Source organism: Channa argus, chromosome 13, assembly GCF_033026475.1.
Source record: "Channa argus isolate prfri chromosome 13, Channa argus male v1.0, whole genome shotgun sequence".
Lineage (NCBI taxonomy): Eukaryota > Metazoa > Chordata > Actinopteri > Anabantiformes > Channidae > Channa > Channa argus.
Genome location: NC_090209.1, coordinates 10,290,713 through 10,316,066, shown reverse-complemented (window position 1 = coordinate 10,316,066; position 25,354 = coordinate 10,290,713). Strand labels below are relative to the sequence as shown.

At 39.8% G+C, this 25,354-nt stretch overlaps 1 protein-coding gene across 5 annotated transcripts in view; it reads right to left on the bottom strand.

The window, feature by feature from the left end:
• The window catches only part of LOC137139631 (dedicator of cytokinesis protein 3-like), a 46,370-nt gene extending 25,104 nt beyond the window's left edge, over nucleotides 1-21,266 (bottom strand). For 2 of the 5 annotated variants that reach the window (XM_067527147.1, XM_067527148.1), the window contains exons 1-13: nucleotides 20,368-21,251; nucleotides 14,643-14,726; nucleotides 13,719-13,759; nucleotides 11,703-11,758; nucleotides 8,548-8,644; nucleotides 5,199-5,347; nucleotides 3,728-3,812; nucleotides 2,361-2,402; nucleotides 1,731-1,885; nucleotides 1,499-1,580; nucleotides 1,344-1,404; nucleotides 1,116-1,263; nucleotides 37-125 (exon numbers count right to left, since the gene is read on the bottom strand). In XM_067527147.1, coding sequence (XP_067383248.1) covers nucleotides 37-125; nucleotides 1,116-1,263; nucleotides 1,344-1,404; nucleotides 1,499-1,580; nucleotides 1,731-1,885; nucleotides 2,361-2,402; nucleotides 3,728-3,812; nucleotides 5,199-5,347; nucleotides 8,548-8,644; nucleotides 11,703-11,758; nucleotides 13,719-13,759; nucleotides 14,643-14,726; nucleotides 20,368-20,404 — 1,126 coding nt within the window. In that variant the 5' untranslated portion in view covers nucleotides 20,405-21,251. Of the gene's footprint in view, nucleotides 1-36; nucleotides 126-1,115; nucleotides 1,264-1,343; nucleotides 1,405-1,498; nucleotides 1,581-1,730; nucleotides 1,886-2,360; nucleotides 2,403-3,727; nucleotides 3,813-5,198; nucleotides 5,348-8,547; nucleotides 8,645-11,702; nucleotides 11,759-13,718; nucleotides 13,760-14,642; nucleotides 14,727-20,367 lie in introns of all 5 variants that reach the window. The other 3 variants (XM_067527150.1, XM_067527149.1, XM_067527146.1) reach the window with 3 other exon arrangements.
• Nucleotides 21,267-25,354: the final 4,088 nt, after the last annotated feature.

The window sequence follows — 25,354 nt, the reverse complement described above, 5'->3', positions numbered from 1 at the left end:
TAGTAGGTAACAGATCTGCAGAGACACCGTATTTACCATAGTTGGTGCTGGGAGCTGAGTACTTGGTGTTGGACTTGCGGATGATGTTCTCGTGTATCTGGTACCACTCATTCTCATTGTTACATCTGGAGAGAGAAGACGGTTGGGAAAAGACTGTTAACAACACACCCATTAGTGGGTCCAGATGGAGGGATCAGGATTGTGTGCATGGGGACTACATGAACAGCATGTGTCCCAGAGCCGATTTCCTCCTGGAGAAAAGGTAGCAGCAGGGGGAGGTGCTATCAAGCAGCACATTAGCCCAAATGCAGAGCACACTAAGCAAAGCTGACAGCCAGCTCGCTACCAGCCTTTTTCATTACTGTGGGCCCGTGGGCCCCTGGGAAAGGCATGGGGAAATGCACAGACTGGAGCGTTATAGGAGCCGACAGTTTGGAGGCAGCTCAGCACTGAATCACTGCTTGATTTTTGCAGCAAAGAACTCTTTGTCTCAGCAGAGAAATCCAATAAAAACGACAGCTTTCTATTTTAAAAATCCTTATTTCGCACTGAGCCGTATAGCTACACTGAAAAATACTACGCAAGAAAAATGTCAAACTGCACACGGCAAAGCATATGAACGAACTCTGACCCAGAGTGGACGTTGACAAGGACACGCCAGACACAAGGAGACATTCAAGCAGTTGAGTGACAAAAGAAAATGCTGAGCTTTGTCCTCTCCATCCTCAAACTTTGCTCAATTATCTGTGTGTCATCACTCTCTGTCTCTTTCCCTCTCCTCCTCAGTGTCTCCTTCCCTCACTGGCTTGGCGGGTGTACAGGAGTGGCTCTCTGTGGCAAAGCCTAACAGAAGCAACCAGATTCACAACACGCCAAGCGCCCTATCTCAAGCCTGGGGTGAGCGGCTACTGATTTTCCCGAGGACACTTCATTATTATTCTGGTCAGAACACAGCGCACATCAATGCTAAAGCACGAGGTTGTCATGCACAAATTCCAAAGGTGCAGAGAAGAACAACTTTAAGATAATTCTCTGTGTCACACTCGAACATCTCAGAGGAGTTTTTTTAATCAAGAACAAGGAAGGAAAGAAGGGTTTATGAAGGGTATACTCACGTATAAACTTTAAGCACAAAGTCCTTCTCCTCTTTAAGGTCTGTGATGGTGTGAAAAACATCACTCATGGCAAGAACAGCGCAGCCATAAGGTCGTCTGTACTGCACATGAGGGGGACCTTTCTTTGAGTCATTTAGCAGCATACGACCTGGAGACAACACGGAGAAGGATTCACTATGAGGAAAACTCTATATTTAATCAATAAATATGTGCATGCTGTTTCTTTACCAGTTCTTATGACATGTGCAACAATGTAAAGGTCTCTCTTCAAGTCTTTACTGCTCAGGTCCTGTAGAGAAATCCATGAGATGCAGCATGTTAGTGCATTTAAGATTTGAAAATGTAGAAAAGTTGTGGTCAGGCCAGAAGGGAGAAGATGTTACCGTGAAGAGAGCACACAGACGATCAACCTTCTCTGGGTTCTTTGGTCCTCCATTTTTGTTCAGTTTGACCATAAACTTTTCACTGCAAAAGAAGCCAGTCACAATATGTCTCCAACAACTTGCTGGACAAATGTGTGTTTGTGTCCGTCTGCCTTCGTGTTTATACACAGTATTTCATTGCATGCACTGGTGGACAATACACAGCTGTGTGGACCAAGATTCCTCCACATACCTGATCTGTTTGGCCTCGCGGGTATCATACAGAGAGAAGAAGACGTCTGCATCCTCGCTGATGCTGTTGTAGGTAAAGCTCTTTAGATTAATGAAAAGGTGGTGGGACACTGGGACACGGCAACTGTCACCATGGCGCTGTCTAATGTTGTCACCCTGGAAACAAAGAAGAAATTGATCGCTAACAAGAAGGATCCCTACTGCAACATGGCCCAATACACGTCATTCTGGATATACAGTACACACTGAGTATGCAATTTCCAAAGGATTTTAAAGAATTTAAAATTACATCATATTCCAATAAATTAATTTTTTTAACTTAAAGCTGAAAATTTGTAAACATGAGGTCATTTTAGCATTTATTGAGCATCTACTAGGGTTTTGACGAACAACTATGCCACAAATTACACATTAAATTATCACATTTCTTAAAAGTGTCAAAAAGCAACAAGTATTTAAACTTGTGTTCCCAGAAAAATGTACTTTAATGGACATAGCCATTCAAAGCAACCTGCATTTCAATACAATATCCATATCCATTTAGTGTCCAGAATAGTGTTGTATGGAAACAAATAAAAATTGAGTATAACAAGTTGTGATATTTACGTAATGAGCTTTAAAATGACTATACCTGGTTTGTGCTTTGTTGACCACAGTGTCTGCTGGATACATGCTAAAAGAGAGTTCAAAGGAAAAATGTCTGATCAGTCGATTCATTCTTTAATCTTCCTACACATCACTAAACTTATTTACCTTATAGCAGCTTCAGACACACACAACATGAGCAATCCCTCAGTCGATGCTTCCAACCTGACGATATTTCAACTACATACATTGCAGAGTGGCTATACTACTGTTCCTACAACACTAAAACAAGACCACACTAGGCAAAACGTGAGCATGTGGGTGAGGAGAAGACAAAGCCAAAGCTGCCCACACACACACACACACACACACACACACGCACACACACACACACACACCTCTCTGCTCGGCAGCCTAAAAGAACTCCTCTACTCTCCTACCTGAAGATGTGCCAAGGCCTCGTGCCCTGCCAAAAACAAGCTCACTGTCATCAACAGTCCGCTTTTTGGCGAGGAAAAGCTACACTGTTGTTTCTGGAGAGAGCATTTAGTGCAGAAACATTCTGCGTGCAAAGCTGAGGAAGATGGCAATGGGATAATGGGAGGCTGCAGGGCAGGTGGAGAGTGTTTGGATCAACATATGGAGTTTCAACTACTGACCAGAAAGGATCCCCCTCTAGATAACTGTCTCCAGCAGTATTACATCAGATTTGATAACATCTGTGCTGTAATCACATATTTCTAAAATTGGATCTTGTTCAGAAAGTGTCCTCTCTCTCCTCCATATGGTTTTTGAAATCCCACAGCACTACAGTCAAAATACATTTGAGACTTTATTCATTTATGTGTCTCCAGTCTGGTTGGTGGTTTACAGCAACCATAACTAAATAATGTAATTTATTTTAAAAAAATAACAATAAAAAATTCATATGTACAGTATGTGTTTTCCCATTGCCTCACCTGGGCCTGTCACTTTGTATTATGTCTGCACTGCTAGCTATCACGCTGATGGGAGTCACGTGCATGCAAGAGAAGGGCCACACTCAGGATGGCAGTAGGATAAGCATAAAGAACAGTCACATAATGCAACTCCAACAGCTGAATCGTGCTGTCTCTTGTGTGCCACCTTCTTATCGATAATTTGGTAAATGAAAAATCCAAACATCCCTACACATCCAACAACAAATACTTCCATGCAAAAACAGGATGAGCAATAGAACAAATCTCTCAGAACAGCATCATTTGAGCCATGGCAACAGATAATGAATGTATGCATGCTGCAGAAATATATTTATTGGCATTTCTTTCATCCAAGAAAAAAACATCCTCATTTTACAAATTTATTCAGTTTAATAATTCAAGGAATATATTTGTGCAGCATGTATTGATTCAAGAATAATTCAACTCAACTTACCAGTTTGTATAGTTCTGATACGCTGATTTGATCTGGATCCACCATCTCAAACTCTTTTCTGGGAACAAGGTCTAACCCAAGGTGCCTGGAGAAAGAGGGATTACATAACAAAGGTTATGAAATGACAAACATCACCACCTAACAACCTTTAGTAGAGCTCTATGCATAAAATGTTATGCTTTCTCACATGGAGATGGTTTTTCATAATTAAAAAATCTATACTATATATAACAAATATACTTACACAAGCACTGTACTTTCATATAACTCCGAGGTACTTTATTTTTGTTATATGCTACTTTAAACATATGCTACACATGAAAAATTTCCTAAATTTACAGTATCTGAGCTCTGTGGTTACTAGACAGCATATTAGGGAAATTCTTAGACATTTCAGGAAATATCCTTATTTGCTTACTGGCAGGGAGTTAAAGAAGATGCTTGACCGCAATGTAATGTCTTTATATTGTATTCAATTATAAAAATACAGCCAGGAGCAAGTCTGTTTCTCCTAGACCCAAAACACAAGGCAATAAGAAAAAGCTCAAAGACTTGCTTTACAATTCCACACACAAAGCACAGACTAATATGTATTCTCTGCCAGTGTGACACAAGCTATAGCTTGACGTATCACTGATATTCAAACATAATTTTATTTTTTTTTCAAATAGAGTTGTATTGTGCATTTTTTCTCTTTAAGTCCACTCAACATGAATTTATACTGACAAACCCACAACAGAGTCTTTGATATTACATAGTTCAGGCTAAGTGCAGAACTGCAGTAAACGTACTTTGGTCACTTGTACCACTGGCTCATGCTACACTGTTGCACGCTTCACCTAAAATTGTATATCCTCAAATGGTGGAGTATTATCAGTGCGACTGTGATCTTTTGACCGTGAAATCAGATCTCTACATCTCTCAGGTCAATGTGCACAACAGAGCACTGGAATCTGCACACAGTAAAATACATTGTATTCCAGGCTGCTCTTTTAAATGTGCTTTACATTAATACTTATCAGTCAAGCACAATACAAACTAATAAGGATTAATCCAGTAGGATACAGTTCAAAGTGAATATGCGTTTACTTTCATGTGCAATCTTGCCATGAATTGTATATTAAACTAACAGATAGCCCTTTCACCTAATTCTCTACCTCCGCTGAGCTGGAGCACTCACATCTTTATCTTTGTTGCGGACCCGTTTGCATCTCAGTGGGATGGAGTTTAAAACTGCCAACAGTAAGGATATGGCTTTAAAGTTCCTCCGGGGGGAAGTGCATTGACTTTAAGCTGTTTGAGATTCACTCATCTGCTAAATGACCATAAAATTACATTATAGAGGATGATATTATGCACCCACTCAGCCGGTATTGCAGATCTCTTCAGTGCCAAGCAAATACTGTGTTCTTTGGTGGCCAACATTTTAAGACAAATATCGAGCAGTTTGCTCAAAACAGGAGTTACTCACTCGTTTCCCCAGTCAAGCCGCACGGTGATGTGACGCTTGATCTCGCGAGTCTGATCCTGGGCGAGGTGACCCTGGATCAGCTGCCGACGCAGGTCAAAGAGTTCATTCATAACATGACGGAGCTTATGGAACAGATCCACCTTGTGTTTCTGTTGTTAGGCAAAAAAGACTTGTTTTAGAACATATGATCTCCTTCTACTGTAGCATTCATACTACCACTATTAATAAAACTCCCTACTCCTGCCATTCTGTGCAGGTGGCAGAACAATGATGATGCCACTGAGACTGAAGCCCACTCCTTTTGTTAATTAAAGATTTTTTTTAAATCAATAAAAGAAAATTATTAATAAGTCTGCTTTTACCCCCTGCAATGAATTTCCTCACCACTTCCCATAAACCAAGGACAACTCTTTTAATGCAGACATTCTCTGTTCTCCCTAATAATCAGACGAACCCACATTAGCACCCAGGTTTGTTTACATAAATGCAAGGATTAGGCACCGCCACAATGCCCTTGTAAATTAAATGAGGATAAACACTGCATGTTCTCAAAGGCTTCTAGCTGCAGAAAAACTAATATTTTTGTCAAGGTTGATGGGCCTTTTTTGACATATCTTCTTTTTCTTTTCCTTTGGGCTGTTCCCTTTCAGGGGTCACCACAGCGAACCTGTGCCTCCATCTATCCCTGTCCTCTGCATCCTCTTCTGTCACACCAACTAACTTCATGTCCTCTCTCAATACATCTAGAAATCTTCTCTTTGCTCTTCCTCTAGACCTCCTGCCTGGCAGGTCCAACCTCAGCATCATTCTACTGATATATTCACGGTCTCTCCTCTGAACATGTCCAAACCACCTGACTTTATTTCCAAAACATCTAACAGGAGCTGTCCTTCTGATGTCCTCATGCCTGATCCTGTCCATCCTCGTCACTCCCACAGAGAACCTCAACATCTCAAGCTCTGCTACCTCCAGCTCTGCCTCCTGTCTTTTCTTCAGTGCCATTGCTCCAGACCAGTCACAGCTTCTACTGTCTGTTCTCATTTTCCTCATTCATCAATTCTTTAAAGTTGTTGTACCTCTTCTTTACTCATTCCATCTTTCTATCACTCTCCTGGCACCCGTCAATACATTTTTATCTTTAGTCACCCTGACCCGCTGCACAGCCTTCTCGTCTGGCCAACCTGTGCGAATCCACCTCTCCCTCCTTAGTGTTCAACCTAGCATACAAGTCATCATATGCTCTTTGTTTGGCCTTTGCCACCTCTACCTTCACTGCATCTCCCTGTACTCCTGTCTACTGTCTTCTGTCCTCTCTGTGTCCCACTGCTTCTTAGCTAACCTCTTTCTATGTATACACCCCTGAAATTCCTCGTTCCACCACCAAGTCTCCTTGTCCAGTTCCTTCTTTTACTTTGCAGTGACTGGTCTCTTTCAGATTACACTGTCAACACAACACATTACCATTGTATGTTCTTTATCATGTAGTTGTCTTTCTCCTTCTCTGTCTCCCTCTCTGTCCCTTTCTGCAGGTGTCTGGTGTGTGTTTTCCTCAGCTACTGGTCCTACCAACCTGCCTGATGCTTTGTTGTGGGTTTTGTTGCTCTTTTCTTTTCTCTCTCCACTTTCCACTAACCCCAACCGGTCAAGGCAAATAGCCGCCCACCCTTAGTCTGGTTCTGCTGGAGGTTTCTTCCATTAAAGGGACTTGTTCCTCTCCAGTGTTGCCTAGGGCTTGCTCAAGGGGGAATTGTTATGGTTTTCTCTATACATCTTTATAGTCTTTATTCTGTAAAGTACCTTGAGATTACTTTGTTGTGAATTGGTGCTATAAGATGTCGTCCACCTGAGTGCTTCCATATCTGCTCTTATATGTCACCCTATGTTCCTGCCTCTGCTGGAAGAAAGTGTTCACTACAGCCTTTTCTATCCTTTTTGCAAAGTCTACCACCATCTGTCCTTCTGCCTTCCTGTCCTGAAGACCAAACCTGCCCATAAGTTTCTTATCAACTCTGTTCCCTTCATCAGCACATCCACTGAAATCTGCTCCAATCAGGTCTGTGGATGCTCTGCATCCCTTCATCCAACTCACTCCAGAATTTCTCTAGAATATTCCTCACAAACTCCTCTTTCAGGATAGCTCCTACTCCATTTCTCTTCCCATCCACACAATGGTAAAACAACATGAACCCTGCTCCTCCTCTCCTCCTTCAACCACCGGCACCCTGTAGGTCAACAGCACCGGTGGTGGCCGTTGTTAACCCGGGCCCCGACCAAGCTGGTATAGAAGTCAAATTTTGGTGTGGAAGTCATGATTCACATTTTTAATTTGGCATGTGTTTTACGTCAGTTTCCCTTCCTGACACAACCCTCTGCATTTACCCAGACTTGGGACTGGCACAAGAAGACACTGGCTTGTGCCCCCTTGTAGCTGTATTTTTTGGACATGTCTTCTGCAGAAGTAGATACTAACATCATAACAGATACATATAAACTTAGGCCATTGCTCCTTGAAGTCATTTCATGAATTCTAATTGCCAACAATATGGTGAAATATATCAACATCCAGCCAACACTACATACTATTAATATGGATGCAATTGTGGCAACATGGCCCATATCACACAGGGGGTGAGCACAAAAACAAGCACTGTTAAATCAGTGCCTCACATTAGTTGAGCTTCAGAGGAAGTTACATCACCACACCAATGCTTCAGGGTCCTTAGTTGCTCAGAGCATGAGCATTCCTCAGTGAGAAGTTATGTAAAAATGTGCTGCCAGCTCTGCAATGAATCCACTCAGCTCCAAACTTAAAACCCTACCAACACTTCTGCCTGCCCCCTCGACACTTAGCAGGATTAAGGATGCTTTAGGTTTCCAGTAATCATTTTTGCCACGCAAGTAAAAGCTAACTGAAGGTGGTGGATCTTATAAAGATTCAAAAACAATGAGACGCCGGCCCACAGAGCTGACATGTCAATGACTGAATGACACAGCATGAAATTACATACGACAGGTCTGTGGACCATTATCTATGTCCAACCACTATTCCCATTTCTACTTAGATAGTATGTGAAAATCCAGGGTGACTGCATGACAAGCTGAGGAAATATCTAAAAGATCTGTCACTGTATGTTTGGGCTCTATCTCAGGGTATTCGCCACTTTTGCAGGCAGATCTGGTTGGACCAGGTGTGGTACATGAAGAAAACCAGACTGGAAAAAGCCTATGCTATCAAACTCCCTTAGGAGGATGAAAATAAAACAATGGATGCAAGTGTTTTTTTCCACATGTATTGCTTCATGTTGTGTTTTGATATGAGTGAGATGTACTAGAGTACAGTGCTACCGACCACATAAAGTTGCTTCCACAAGACTCCCCATTCCTGCAGTGTGGAGGTGGTCTCTGTGATAATAGGGTCCTCGAGGGGCACCACAGTCTCACACAGCCTGCAGCAAAAAAATAAAATAAAACATGTACATGAGTGTGGGCACAGACACAAAGCGGTGTGTTTTGGGCAGCAACACTTTATTCCATGAATTTAAAATTAAGTAGATTTATTACAGTTACTAATCACAGCTACACTGAGCTGATCTGTGTCCCATCTTCCTCATAGTTTGATAACAGATTGGTACCTAGTGCACTGTGCATATCAAACTATATCCAGGGACCATAAGAGCACCTGGTAATTTTTAAAAGTGATGAATACAATTTACAGTCACTATTGTAAAAATTGAGACCATTCTAATGGGATTCTGTTGACCTTTGTTTTTTCATGTCATTTAATCTCTAAAGAAGGTTAGAGAAATACCAAATAGCCGAAAATTCAAAAGAAACACACTGAAGGACAACTTTTCTGACATGGGTCATTACAAATGTTTGCACCTGAAAATTGAAGAAGGAAATGTTGCATCTAATTACTGTCAAATACTCGGACCAATTCAAGCTAATAGCTTTAATTTTAAGGTGGCTGTTAAAGATCAGTCAAACAAAAAAGCAGTAATGTAACTAATTACTTTTGCTGATAATTATTTAGCAATGTAGTAGTAATGTAATTATCTTTTCAACTTGTCTAATACATGTGCAAGGTACATGTAAAAACTGTGAAATAGCAAAGATTTTTGATTTTAAATTAATAATACTAGTAAAATAATAATAATTTTATAATAAGCAAAGAGGTTTTCTTTGGCTGCAGTTAGGAATAGGTGAGGAGCTCTCCGTGTCAAAAACACAACATACATTCTTTTTTGTGTAAATGCATACATTGCATAGGGAACTATTGATCTGAAGGCTAGATCTGTTATGACAGTTTGCACTTTGCTTGCTAAACTCTGGCCTATGCTGCGAAACCGTATCAGTGATTTGGCAACAAGGGAAACATCTCCATCCATTACACAATGAGTCAGGGTGATTGCCTGTTGTGGGATGCTTTGGGAGAACTACAGAAATGCAGTAGGTATGTCACCTCATTAACTCCATAAGACAGCAAAGCAGATTTCACAAAGTGCAACCCCTGGAGCGTGAAAGCATAATAATGTCAATTTCCAAGTCTGCACTTTTAATTGTGTAAACTCAACTGGAGGTTGGTGATGTAACAACAGATTCACAATCCATGCTGAGCCACAGATACCAGCCTGCAGATTTAACATCCCTGAGTTCAGGCTGATAAAGAGCTGCTGCCTGCCTTTATGTTCACTTTTATTCGGGTGACTGCTGTGCATATGTGAGACTGTGAGTGTATGCCATCAGCTGTCCAGTGGCAATTCTCTTGAAGACTGAAACATCACATATCAGAGGAAAGGTGAAATTAAATGGAATAAAAATACACCTTAACTGACATCTTATTAATAAGAGAAGGAGAACCACCTGACCACTTTAGACAACAGACAAACATGTTATCCTTCAGTAATATCCGGTAGGAATAGATCTTTAGAGAATGCTGCTAATATTGTATACAAAAGACAATTTGAATCGAACTATCTTCTTCCATAAAATTATATGTACTGATATAAATTTAATTGGCCATTTCATGTGTCTATTCAACAATAAGCACATTTAAAGTCAGAGACACATATAATGTAATGTTTCACATATCCACAACACACTCAATCTAATCTTACTGTGGTTGCTGAATTTAGCTATCATGACTCAGACCTGTGAGCAATGTGCATAAAATCCTCTTTTATGGTATAAGTGAAATGATGTAGTGATTTTTATGGAGATTTAGTGAGAATGTATTTTGAAATGAAAACAGAAAGAAGTTACTATCGGGAACAGACTTAAATGACAATAAAGCTACTTAAATACTGACACATAAATGTCAAATATCTGACCTACTTTGAAGATAAAGTGAAATAAACTGGTAAACTGAAATACAGTACTGCACAAAAGTCTCAGGCAACCTTTAGGTTGATTATTTTAGTAATGCTATGATGACTATACATATTTATTGTCTTTATTAGAATACATTTCGAAAATATAAGAAGTGTAAATAGTTAAAATACACAAAAATCGAAGAAAACAGCTTGTAGACTAGTATAATAAGTATTTAGTGTGTTCTACCTTTGCACTCTCGTAGCCCAAAAATAGAAGTGATAAACCAAGAAAACTGTCAACATCTGAAAAGAGGTTCCTAAGAGTTTCTATTTGAGAGACCAGAAGAAGTCCAGCAAGGGACTGGTAGCTTCTGGTCTGGTCTGTCAAAGTTTGCAGCAGCATTTTCGCCTGTGTTGTTACTGTTTTCTCCAAATTGATCACAAATGCTGAATAGTACAGGAAGGTTTTAATTAATCATACCATTCCTTCTGGAAAATGTCGGATTGGTAAAAATATTTATTTTTAGCATGACAATGATCCCAACCATTAATTTAAATAATATTTAGAAATTTTGTAAAAATACAGCTGTTGAAAGCTAAGGGTCATGGACTGACTTGAATATCACAGAGGGCAGTATGGGATCACATGGTCACAAAAATACTTAAAGAAAGCTTAAGTCTGAAGAAACACTTAGGCTTCATACTTCATATTTCTTGGGTTGATTGGTTATTTCTTAGTAAAGAGACCCAGAAAGAAATGTGTATTGTTATTGATGGCAACAACTTACTTTTCTTGTTATGTTTTTGTTATTTACTTTTTGACGTCTCTAATTACATAACTTTTCCCTTTATAAAAAGAACACTTTTTATAGATCATTGTCTTTAAATGAGAAAGGTTCATTATTGTCTGATAAATATACAACATGATGATCAAACATGGTATGTTAAGGTGTAATGACAATGACAATGTAAATGGGATGCAGAAATTTATGACACCACTCTTTATCAACTGAGCCCCACACACTGCAACCACTGAGAAAAAAGGGGCAACAAATAGCATATTTGTGTGTGTATTGGAGTGAAGCAAATGGTTAAAAAAATTCTAAATAAAATAAAAAACAAGCTTGGATCACCTCACTGTGATGCTGCACAAGCTCAGGCAAAAAAAACAAAAACTCATCTTACAACTTACCCTCTGTTGGTCACTGTGGATTTCTTCAAGTGGACATAGCTGACTGGGAAAATACCCTGTGGACAGAAGAAGGAGCCGAGATGTGACTGAGTGTGACATGATTACATTTTTAATCCCTGCATCACATAACCAACAAGTGCAGTATTGTGTCAGGTTTGTGTTATTAGTGTAACTTTAACTATGTTATGTGCTACAATTATTTTAAAAATGTTTTTACAATTTTGCTGGCAACAGATTTTATGCTGAAGAAAATGCAAAATAACGTTTATTTTGTGTGTATTTTGACAGTGTCTGTTTTGCTGTGTACTAACATTTTGTACCATGAAAAACAAAACATACACATAACACAGGCGAGAGGCAGAGCAATGTGCAGGAGCTTTATTATGGCCTGGCTTAGCAGGGGCAGGGCATGAGAGACTGAGTGGTGCCAACTGCCACCCTTGCAGTTCATCTTTCTTATTCAAATTTGCCAGATGTAAAGAATTGGCCACGGTGAGCTCAACTAATTCTTGCTGCACTGAGAAAGTATGGGGGCGCATGAACGTGGGCAGCAGAGTACATAACAAAATGGAGGGGTGTTAGTAAGAACTGTAAATAGCTGATGAGAGTAGAGAACTATAGCGTGCAGCCACTAACACCTACATTACCAGGACTGGACAGCTTTTGTGCTTTCTTAAAAACATTCCAGCAACATCACATAATACCTCAGCTTCTGACATAAAGCAGAGGAGATGCGCAAAACAGGAAATCTAGCCACTGTTCTCAGTGTCTTGGTAATATATCCAGTATGTAATTTTCTGTTGATACTTTGTTTGTTCGGTTGATACGCAGACTTTGCATCTATGTTTGCTTTGTACAGTGACTGTTACAGTATGCTACAGTTTATCAATGCTGGTATCTGTCATAAACATTACTTACTCGGTATTGATTCCTAAGAGCAGAGATGGTGTATAGTGCTGAGGATTTACTGTATCATAGTAACGTTGCATGAAAAAAGCAAAAATTGAGAGGTTTGGATTCAATCATTCCATCCTGCCATTCATCTAACCTTCTTTTTATGTTGATGTACAATATATTGCTGGACCAGTCACATTAAATAAAATTGTAGAGTTATGGATCAAAACTGAACTGCCAATACATTTTAAATATTTTGTTTTAGTATAATGACTGGCATTCAGGTAACTAACTGCACCATCTGCTGGCTGAATAGAAAACAAAAACAATGCTGTGTACTAATACTGCATTGTACCATGAGGTTAGGCTACCACTCTGAGAGTCTGTGCTATGAAGTCGGAGCAACAGAACAGAAGCAGTGACTGTTAAAATACAGGTCAGGAGACTTCTATTTTTGCCAAATCAAAGCTCTATTCAATAAGTTAATCAGTCATTAAGTACTTTGTTGTCTAGACAATGTTATTTCTGGGACACAAGTCTCTCACATCATATTATCATTCACAAAATGAACTGGTCTTTCAGAAAACTGGGTTGTGAAGATTATTTTGTTTCACAAGGCAGTCAGTTTTACAGCGATGTTGGTGTCACTTCATTGGTGTGATAAACAGTGAATCTTATATAAACACTAGTTGGCCAAGAAATCATTTTAAACAGTCTGCTGAAATATTAATTTACACGAGTAAATTAGGTTTTTATGAGTCTAAGCAAGACACTGAACCCCCAACAGTCCATTTCCATCCCCAGCTTTGCAGTGCCGGTCCCAAGCCCGGTAGAAATTGTAGAAATTGGGGATTGTTGCATCAGGAAGGGCATCCGGCGTAAAACTGCCAAATCAACATGCAGACAATGATCTGCTGTGGCGACCCTGAATTCACGGGATAAACCGAAGGGACAAAAAAAAACAACAAAAAATTTCGTTTTTTATGAACAAATCACTTCTACAAAGTGTTTGTATGACTTCTACCTCAAAAAGTCCTTTATTCACCCAGACACGTCTGGGTACAAATACTGAATGTAACATGTGGGAATCAAGTTAACACAAGTGTATGGTGTTATAAATACCTTAATTGAAGGCTTCTTGGTGGAAAAGCCTCTGTACCAACCTGCATGAAGATAAAACAAAAAATACTTATCTGGATAGTGTTCACATTTGGCTTCTTCTTAGCCTGATACAGCTTAACATTTTGGGATTGCACAGCGAACTGTGTTCACAGACAGTGATTTCTGGAAGTGTTCCTGTGCCCATGCAGTGATGTCCAGTAGACAATCAGGCCTGTTTTTAACACAGTGCTGCCTGAGGACCAGAAGATCATACATCCAGTTTTGGCCTTCAGCCTTGTCCCTTGCACACAGAGATCCCCCGTGAATCTTTTGATGATATTATGTTATGTAGATGGTGGGATCTTCGAAATCTTCACAATTTTACATTGAGGAACATTTTCCTGAAATTGCTCCTCAATTTCTAGAAGCAGTTTGTCTGCACATTGAACACACCATCACACAGTGTTGATGTGGTACTTATCAACATGATGTGAACAGTTTGAAGTTAGCTAATTTTCTTTTTAACACTTTTCACATTTTGCATGTAGCTACTACTTCTCAGAGTTATGACTACTTTATGACTTCCTATCTCTGTTGGGGAGCTGTTTTTGTGACTTAACTGGTTAAATGAAATAATTACAATGCTTATCTATTACCACTCTGTTCTGTTAGTTTACTGAAAATCAATTAGCTCAATGACGTAAACCAAAACATATAAAATCGGTTTTACTGAAAAATATATACAAAATGTTTCTAATAAACAGAAAAATTAATTGTTCTTCTCAGTTCTGTATTCACAGAAACAAGCGCATACAGAACAGTGACGTCCACTGTGTGTTATTATATCTTCTTCACATAAAAAAAGAATTACAATAAAACAAATTATCTCTACGATCTGTGTGAAACAAAAGTATGCTTTGCCACAAATGGTTGGACTGCTGTTACCTTCACTCTTCTCCAAAATCTGTACAGTTTCCCCAATCTCCAGGACCAGGGCTTGACATATTGATGACCGGAAGTTGCAGATCACTGTGCAGAGAATAAGATGAGATGGGAAACAATTATGTAACAATAGTGATGACAAAATAGTTTTATGTGTGTGCTGACTGTCAACTGAAATTGTATTTCAGATAAAGTTCTACATGACCTTAGATTAAATAGGCCACATCCCCTTCACTTGTGTGCACAGTATATGTACTGGGGTTTTATCAGGGCTGTTATTGCAGCTTTTTAATAAGCAAATACACACATTTACACACAATGTCACACAGGAACACACTGCTTAGCTAACTATAAACATGCTCCCACCATGAAGCGGGTTGTCGTTTTAATAAGCAATTAATTCCCGAGCGGCCTGATTTTTGTACAATGTTAATTTAATTGAACTGTCTCCCAAAATATAGCCCACATAAGCTACCAAATAGTATGGCTAAAAAGATTACAACAACAACAACAACAATAACAACAACAACAATAATAATAATAATATATTTGCATTAGCATAAACCTATGCCAGCTACTTTTGCAGCATCACGCCATCTTTGACCATGCATGCCACATCTTGTGACTCAGACCCTGATTAAGAAAATGATTATTCCTCGAGGGATAGGTGCCTCAGTAAGAACCTTCACAATGGTTTAACCTCTGGAGGCTGTTTTTAATCTCGCAGCACTGTGACTCATTAACATGAGCCATGTAACATACAAGCCTCTGTAAAGACAAACTTGTTTAATAATGACAGGGCTCTAGTGATGAGTTTAAATCTACAAATGGTGGCCCTTCAAGGAGAGTTTGGTGTGAATCATTATGCTAATGAACTAGCCAGGGGACCCAGTGAGGGGGAGGAAGCAAAGGAGGGGCTTGGGCTCGGCTCCGTTTGAGGGTAACAAGTGCTCAGTTCCTGTGCTCTGGTAACTATAGCAACAGATAATCTACAAACTGGAGGGCTTTCTTCACTGTAACTGCTGCAGGGATCTGGGCATTTTAAAATGGCAATCTTATGGATGCTGCATGGCTCTAGAGTTCAACTCAAGCATATTGAGCCTGTGTTAGATGAGAGAGATGGATGGACTTAAAGAGCCTCCTTGTCACCTTATTCAGTTTGCCTCAGGCCCTTTTACAGACAGGGCTAAGTATTTCCTATTTGAGAGTGCTATTCTTTAATGGTCTCTATGTCATTTGAATTGCAAAACCTGCACTTACACCATTTGAAAACTCTTCAGCAGAGGTCATGTCAGAACAAGATGAGATTGTCATGTTCGAGAGAGACGGGCACATCGCACAGGCTCATAGTCCTCCCTCACAAAATCTCTGGGCTGTGTAAACACTCTTTCATTGTGTTTAAAAGCTGAAGAGCATTAGCATATCCTCAGAACATAACCAATAAAATTTATCTTCAAACTCAACATGCTGAACGTAGGATGTTGGAAGGACTGACAGGCCAGGCAGTGGATAATGCTGGCAAAAGAAAACATTTCTACTCAGCAACAGTATATCAGTCCAGACTGTCCCTCCATTCAGTTGAATTCATAGTCAACATGGCATTTTATTATCACTGTTGTGTAACCAGTAACTCACTGGTAGAGAATCTTAGGACTTGAGCACAGGAGGAGTCTCCAGCTGTCCTCATATACATGTGTCATATTAATATATATGTACTACCATCCATACTGAACCTAGAACACCACCAGCACGCTTTTGCTCATGAAGTAGCAAACACATTATCTAGTCAAAGTTTTGGATTGACTTTCTAGTCGGGTTTTAAATGCAGTCATATACAAGAGCAGTTTTGGCATTAGATCACATTTTATGACAAATTAAAGTAGAAAACCATAGGTTCACATACTTTTTCCTGCTCCTGTCATTGCCAGTGGGAAGTAAAGACAAGTAGATTTTCAGCAGCACTGTTCTCGTAACTACCAAAACAAGCTCTTATACACCAAAAGAATATTGAGTATTTTAGGTTAAAATATTGAAGTCATCAAGCTGATATATTAATGGTGTTACGCTTGTAATACTGAATTTTCAAGCATTGAACCTTTAAATAAACATTAGACTCTCTAAACCAAAGATAAACTGGTGCTCAAATTTAAAAAATCATTTGTGGAGCCTGCATGAGAATAATGACACTCTTGCTCTGTTGTTCCTTTATTATCTAACTCACTGATCATCAGCAGTGCTGCTACCCATGGTGCATAGGGAAAAAAAGCATAATGTAACCAGAAAGCGCATGTCATGTGGGAACAGGCTCAGGGGATTTCTTGTGATAATTATGTGTAAATGTGGCAATGCAGCGCTTTCCACATTGTAAAAATATATCTGTAACATCATAAAAATTGTATTTGTGTTGAGGGGTTTGTCTCATATCACATAAACTTTAATAATGTCAAAATTGAAGGTGTAATTACTATGCATCTGCTCTCTGCAATTTTATCTACACTCAGTGGATGATCTTGTTTAGATCTGAACTTTGACCTGTTTCCCCTTTTGTCATTTATTTTCATGTTGACTGTTGCTCTCTGTTGTGCTAGTCAACTTTAAAGAGAAGTGTCAAGACACATATTAAAATCTGTAATAAAATCTAATTTACCTTAATACAGAATAAAAACAATAGGAGCTCATGCTAACATCAGTGTAATTACTGATTATAGCTTTTTCATGGCTTGAAAAATATCTTACTACTACTGTTGTATACAGTAAAGCTTTAGGAGAGCATGTATGGCCCAGTGACCTTTGTTTAGAATGAGTGAGAGACAAATACATTACCTACTGAAAGTGTACAATGGCCACAGGGGATAGATATTTTGCCTCATCAAAGACCATAACAACAGTGAGCACTGTTTTGACTTATAAATTGTCTGGTGTTTGAGCAGCCAATTGATTGCTAATGGCACCACTGTAGTGAGGAACATTTTATGAAAGAAGACACTGTGCCCATCAGAACCCCAACAGTAGAAAAACTTAGTATGAAGATCATGGTCCTGCTATTTGGGCTTGAGTAGTCCTGTCCCAGATCTAGTTAAATTAAAAATTACACAACAATCTATTGGCTTCGCCCACTAAGTAATGTTGCTCCGCACGACTTGAACACATTTACTTACTCAACACAAATACTGCACTGAAGACTTTCTAACCCATGGATTTCTGCCACACAGGCAGAGAAGCCTATCCAATCCCAAATCAGTGTCATAGAAATGTGTGTCATAGTGTGTAGCTGTGTGATTATGAAAAGCACTTTAAATGATCCTGTGTATCACTACCACCCATGTAATAAGACATATTGTCCTAGTGTGCATGCACTCAGAAAGCTAAAGAAGCTATAAGCTTTGTGATCCACTGGCTGTGATAAACAGATTACACAAAAGGCTCACGATAATGAGACTGAACAACTCTCACTTGGAAATTATATCAGGGTTTAAAATCACAGTTAAATCTATGGAGGAATGCTAGTTTAGGCTACATTAATCTGTCTAATCCTGCTGTCATTTGAAAATTAGCTCTCTCTTTTTTTCTGTCATCACAAGTCAGTTCAGATCCATTGATGACAATGCTGGCACTGTATTTTGTGTCTGAGCCTCATCCATGTGGCCACAGATGACGCCAACAGATTCAGTAGACTCTCTCTCAAGTGGGCAGGTACTGATTTACAGTCACAGCTTTTTCCAATAGAATTGAAAAAAAATCTTTCACTATTTCTGCTTTTATGATTTGAATCCACCAGTGACTCATTTGCAAATAAGGGGAAGAAGAATTTTGGAAATCACATAACCAAATGATTTCACAAACACTGGACTGCGTATTGATATGTAAAATAATGCTTCTAACCTTGATCATCTATTAATAAATTATGAATATTAATGATCTACAATGTCTAAATCACCATGTCTTTCATTATATTTGTACAATGAGCATATTATTAATTAAACCACATCCTAGCAATTATAGATTAATTGGTGATTTAATAGGTGATTTAGAATCAGTTGCAATTTCAGACTGTAAATAGCAGGGCAGCACTGCAGGCAGCCCAAGCCTTTGCCACCACTCTCCAAGTGATTTACAGACTAATGTTACTTCGTAAACACAACCAAGAACAAAATAATGAATAGGAAGCGATTCTAAGAAAGGCATTTGTGTTTCATGAAGTGGTCTCCAACTGTTTCTTGTTTAGACGGAGCTGTAAGGATAACACAGGAGAAAAGGGACAGGCCTAGTTGGCTGCTGGCAGACCACAGGTCTGTTCCATTTGGGTGAATGTCCCTCACCAGTATGAGAAAATTTAGGGGCAATGAAAAAGTAATCCAAGGAAACAGGAAATATGCAAAATAATGCAACTAATGAGAGGAGGAGGAGTTAAATGATAACAGGCTGTGTAGCAACACTGCAGGCCAGCAGCGTGGGCTATATAAATATAGTGGTGTAGGAGAAATATTGAACCCAGCATGTCAACACCTTAACTGAGCCAAAGGGGGAGCTGACCAGAGTAATATGAGCGGCCCTCAGAAGGTACAGTATGTACTGTGTAGGAACACCGCGACTTTGCTTCCCCGCATTTCAGCACCGTGGACAGCGTCATCTTCACATTTCAGCACCACGGACAGCGCCAGGTCACTCTGCAGCGATGGGGGGCGTGGAAACGATTGAACGTGATAACGTTATGATACAGCTTGTAGATGTGGCGGAGGATTGTGGTGGATTTGCCGTGAAGTCTCCCATCATGCTGTCTTTATCAAACGCTCATGACAAATGTAATGCCTCCAAACAAAGTGTACGTGTGGGCGCGTGTATGTGGAGGCGGGTATCATGTGCGAGCCAGCATGAGTAGCCCTGCAAGTAGCTTTAGAGCATCTGGACATGAATCATTCCCCTAATGAAAACCCTCTATAGTAGCCTATAATCATAGCTACGCTATAGACACGTTTCCAGTGACTGTGGGGCTCAGCAGCTACTTTATGTTAACCATATGGCATCTTGCGACACTATTTATCTGCCCTAGAATGGCCCCCTGCCCCCTGTTAGACTCCATATATGATTTTTTAATGGTAAAATGACTGGAGAAGTGATGAACTTGTAGTAGACACTTTCGTCTCTTTGTCCAAAGGTCAAAGTGCACACATGCTGGGGGTGCACAGGGTGACCTAGTGTATTCCCCGTCATTGCAGCAAAAGCAGCGGCAGCACCAGCAGCAGTGGGGTATACTGTAGTAGTCCGTCTACAGGTAGACTCCAGTTTCACTCCAGTCTACACCTGTTGGAGGGACGCAGTCACGATGCCCCCTCGTGGTTTCAACACGAATGGCGCTTTCCCCCCTCTCCCCCATCCAGATATGTTTATGTAAAGAAAAAGCCGAAATGCCACACTGACGCATTTTTACAAAATGACAAAACTAAAGAGCAGCGGTCTGATTGGGAGCACTGCCCGCGATTGTGTACAGACTGCGATAACATCTTTAAGGTGGTGGGTTGTGGGCTGTATCATCCCACGCAATTTCCCTGTCTATGCAGTCACTGGCCCTGCGCATCATCCATTGTAAGTGTATGTGTTTTTCATTGGGTGTAATGGGCATAATAACAAAAAAACCCACAATGTCAACACAATGCATTGGGCTCAAAGTCGATTAAAATACTAGAAACCAAACGTTGTAAATGAACAATAAGGGGTGCAATTAACTCACCAACTCCGATTTTCTCCTCTTCTGTAGGTATCCACATATTTGGTTATTTTCCCTCCAGTAGACCAAGCCACATTATGTCGATATCGTGAGACGGTGCTGCTGAAGGAATGAGAGCTGAAAGGCTGCAAATGATCCTGGCTGCTTCATCCACGGGGCTACATGTCTTCACCGGAATCAGTATCCTGACGTTTGTGTGTGCAAGGGGGCAGGAAGGACCACCAAAGCCTCAGTATCTCCGCTCTATTATGTCCCGGCGTGTGTCTCCAGTCTGATGCAGCCTCCGTGTCCACCTAATGTAAGGCTCACACAGGCACGCACGCTCTCACGCACGCGGCGAACGGTTTCCTGGTCCCCACACACAAAAAAAGGTGTTATTGCAGCTGCATTACAAGTAGAAAGCGCAGGCTTCTTTTCCTCGAAGCTTATTTATGTGTCTTTGTTTTCTCGCTTTTCCTCCCCTGCCCCCCTCCCTCCCCTCTTCCAGCTAGTCGCGCTCAAGTCCAGCTGATCCACAATAGGCTGGTCAGCCAGAGTCAACGGGCTGAATCGCTCGGTAATTTGTAATAGGTCGGGATTTTCTTCACTGGTCCGAACTATCGAGCCGGTGCCAGAAAATGTTGAGAAAACTGCAATATACCATAAGCTGCGCCATCTTCATGATCGTCACATGACTCGTTTTGTCAACACTGATGTGTCAAGCGTTTGCAAATATATGCGCCCACTTTCTCCGTCTCTCTTCTTATCTCATCTCATCTCGTCTCTCTCTCTCTGTCTCTACAAGGCAGTTGTATTTATCACTTACACAAACTGCATTTTTTCCATCCTCGGATGCTGGCTGGCAGGCTGTTGATGTTTTGATTGAATGTGTTGCTTTGGGGACTGCTGGCCATAAAGCAGCTCCCGGTGTTACAGATCAGGTCAGACCATGTGGGGAACCACCTTTTGGTTGAGTCATTTCAAAGAAGCAGACCGACTGCCGGTGATGCTTTGTCATAGTGCAGTCATGCTCCCACACAGACGGGATGCAACTCATTGCTAACGACCAACTTCCACTTTCAATGTAACTGAATCTGTGGATTTCCCATTAGACCTACACCACACAAACACTGGCTGATTTATAGATGCCATTCACACACAGATGCAGCCTGAGGTGTCAGGTATCACAATTCAGCAGTGATCCATGTTTAATCACAGCTTCATCCTGTGGATTAATGAGCTGTAAACCAGAGGTGTGGACATGATATTACTTAGAACATGAGTCAAGACTTGTTACTTGCTGTTACTAAAATATGATATATATATATATATATATATATATATATATATATATATATATATATATATATATATATATATATATATATATATATATATATATATATATATATATATATAGTAAAGAGGCATGTTAGTAGTATATAAGTAGAATCCCTCTAAATAATGCGACCATCCTTTTATTGAATGATAAAATGTATCTTTGAGAGACATAAAGGACATGACTTCACCTTTCTCCATAACAGCTTTTGGTAACAGATTTTGAGAACTGTGTGCTACGGATTGTATTGGATTGTAATAACATATAGGATACGATGAATTTAGTTGTGCCAAAGTCAAAAGGTGGATTTATGGCAACCTGGTTTACCATGAAGTGAGTCACTGCTGGTAAAACAGTCAGCAGAGTAATGATGAACACTATGCACATTGCTATGCTGTGAACAGTCTACAAAAATCCACCAATATGACCTTTTAACTATGTCAGTAAGGCTGAAGGACAAAAACAGCCACAAACAGAACATTGTTTGCAAAAATATTAATGTTTTACCTTAAAAATGTTCCTCTGCTTGCTACACTGTTTTACTCAAACCTTCACTTACATGTTTAGGCATCACTGTGCTGTTGGAAGATAACACACTTTTGAAAAACTGATGTTCTAAACCAGATGAATCCAAAGTATTTGTCCCAGAAATGTTTGTCAAACAGCATCTCACCCACTGCTCAGTGCATGAAGCTGCCTCGTCCTATAGACAAAACAATCATGACTAGAAAAATAGAGCGATTTGGTGAATATTGAGCGTCCAGCGAGTTTGTAGTGTGGGAGGGAGGGCAGTATTCAGCAGGGTAATTTCTCTCCATCATAGCGACGCTGTGACTGACTCCCATCTGTCTATTACTTCAAGTGGAACACTGTGGGCGGTGTTCCAATCACATACATAAAGCCGGAGGAGTGTGGGGCATTTTATAAGATAAATATGCATCCCAGATAAAACACATTTAGGAATAATAAAATATAAATAAACAAAAGCTCCCATCAAACTTGTAGAAAATGTGATTCAGTGACACTTTAGCATGTATCTGTTGACAACCTGACTCAAAAGACATTTTAAATGATAAAATAGTTAAAGCCCCACTATGCTTATATTTTTTCATGTTTAGGGGCTCCGGCTACATTTAGCTCATGTTCTCAGCATAGTGAGAACTGCTACCATATCAGTTTCAGCACTCCCAAATCCAACAGAAAATAAAAGACAGCTGCAGATGTAATAAGCATGTCGTCTATCATCCACCTTCACAAACACTTCACACACATTCTTATTGTTTTACTCCTTTTTACAAACATACATTTCAGGCACTTGTACAAATAATCAATCTGAAAACATGAAAATATGCTTATGCAGGCCCGTACACACACACACACACACACAAAATTTAGGAGACTTATTTGATTAATGCTAATGGGATTCAGGGAATTATTTTTGTGTGTTTTATTATAAACTGTAGGGGAGGTATCAGTAAAATGTGAGATAAATCTGTGAATGCAAAATTCAGCATGTGACTTGAGCAACTCATTTTTTAAAAGAAAAGAATATGACAGTTATAACAACAGGAATTTTCACATGCTTGATGATATGGTGGCAACTCTCTACAGATCACTCCAGAGGCACAACACATAGCCCTTAATCTACTACTCTCCTTTTGGGTTTATCCCGTGGGTTCGGGGTCGCCACAGCGGATCATTGTCCGCATGTTGATTTGGCACAGTTTTTACGCCGGATGCCCTTCCTGACGCAACCCTCCCCAATTTCTACCGGGCTTGGACCGGCACTGCATCGCTGGGGAAGGGGGAATGGGCTGTTAGGGGTTCAGGGTCTTGCCCAGGGACACTTCGACATATAGCCAGGGCCGGGGATCGAACCACTCACCCTAATAAGGGTGGAAAAACCCATGAGTAACAGCTGAAGACTTGACGTATTCATTGGACTTACATCTCTGACAAGCATTGCAGGACACCACGGAGGGAGGCTCTGCTCTCCAAAAAACAACAGAAGCAAAAACCATGTGAACCTGGACTTCTTGCTTCTTGTGTAGTGGAAAATAAATTCCCAGGTTTATCAAGGTATCTACAGAATGGTTGGAGTGACAACAAAACCAACACAACTCATATTTAAAGAAAAAGTAAAATTTTGTCTTTTCACTAAATCTTCTGCAAAATTGTATTCACTTGAAAGGACCATCTCACATCACTGCACATCCAATGAATTTGACAAAACTAACTTTACTGACAAGTAGATTATGATTTTTGTCTCTTGTTTAAAGCATTGTCTAATAAAATAAATATATTTTTATATCATATAATGATGAGGAAGTCACATTGAGATCAAGAGCTCCTTCTCGAAAACACAAATAAGCACATACAAATAAAAACATGCATGTGCAAGTCACTTTTTAACAGCCCTGTTCCATAGCTTTAAATGTGTTTTGGCAGTTAAACTAATAGTAAATGGCCACTTATATAGCACTTTTATCCAAAGCACTTTACACTGTTGATTCCCATTCACACACACACACACACACACACCGATGGGGGTGGCTGGCATGCAAGGTGCTCAGCTGCCCCACCGGGAGCAACTTGGGGTTCAGTGTCTTGCCCAAGGACACTTTGACATGTAGCCGGAAGCAGGGATCGAACCACTGACCCTGTGGCCCATGGACAACTGCCTTACCAACTGAGTTACAATAAATTTTAGTTAATATTAATATTTATAAAATTATTATTATTAATATATTGTTGACTACTTTTGTTGTGTGTAAGCATGAGGTTTGTTGTCTGCTGTGAAGGTAGAGCTGCTCATCAAGGAGAGTGGGGAAAGGTTTGCATCTTTAGGCCCTCTCAGCAGTAAGAGCCTGGATGCTGATATGAAGGATAACAGGTAAAATAAAGCGTCCTACCAAGTTGCCTTTTCAACATCCCATTTTTCCAATGCCAAGTAATTATTTTAAATTTATAAGGGGAGGTAGCACAGCTATGCACAACTGTACAATCTCAAGAAGGTTTAAATTCATCCAGTTCAATGCTTTTTTAATTGACTTTATTACATGGTAGTGGTATCTCTCCTGAGGCACACTAGTTATAAATTTTCTGTTTTAAACTAAATCAGCTTTGGGAAACACGTGCAAGTAGTTCTCTTCTTACTTTTAGTAAGGTGAAGTGAGCAGCATGACATAACAACTGACAGAGTCAAACACAGACATGAATTACACAATTGTCTAAATTGTGTACACAATTTATCCAAATCAAATTTGGGTTATGAAATATGTCTATAGGTGGATAAGATATCCAAATATGGCCATGCAAACAAGAAAAAAAAAAACAATCTGCACAAAAACTAATATTTTACTGCAAGTCTGTGTTGGATCAAAAAATGTATTGCAATACTAGATAAAACCATTAGTATAGATCATTTGTGATCTAAACAAAATTCCCTACAGCTGAAAATATTCAAATACAGATCTCCTTCAGTACTGCTCACTTACAGGTGACCTGATTAAATAATAAAAGTGTTAAACGGATCTTCGTATTGGGTCCTTTTTCTGTGAGTGCACTTATGCTTGCTCTCTTTTAAGAGTCACAATTGTTTAGATACCGCTGTTTATGACAAGTCTACTGGCTGTAAGCATCACTCACACTTCATTAAAAGGCAGTCAAACC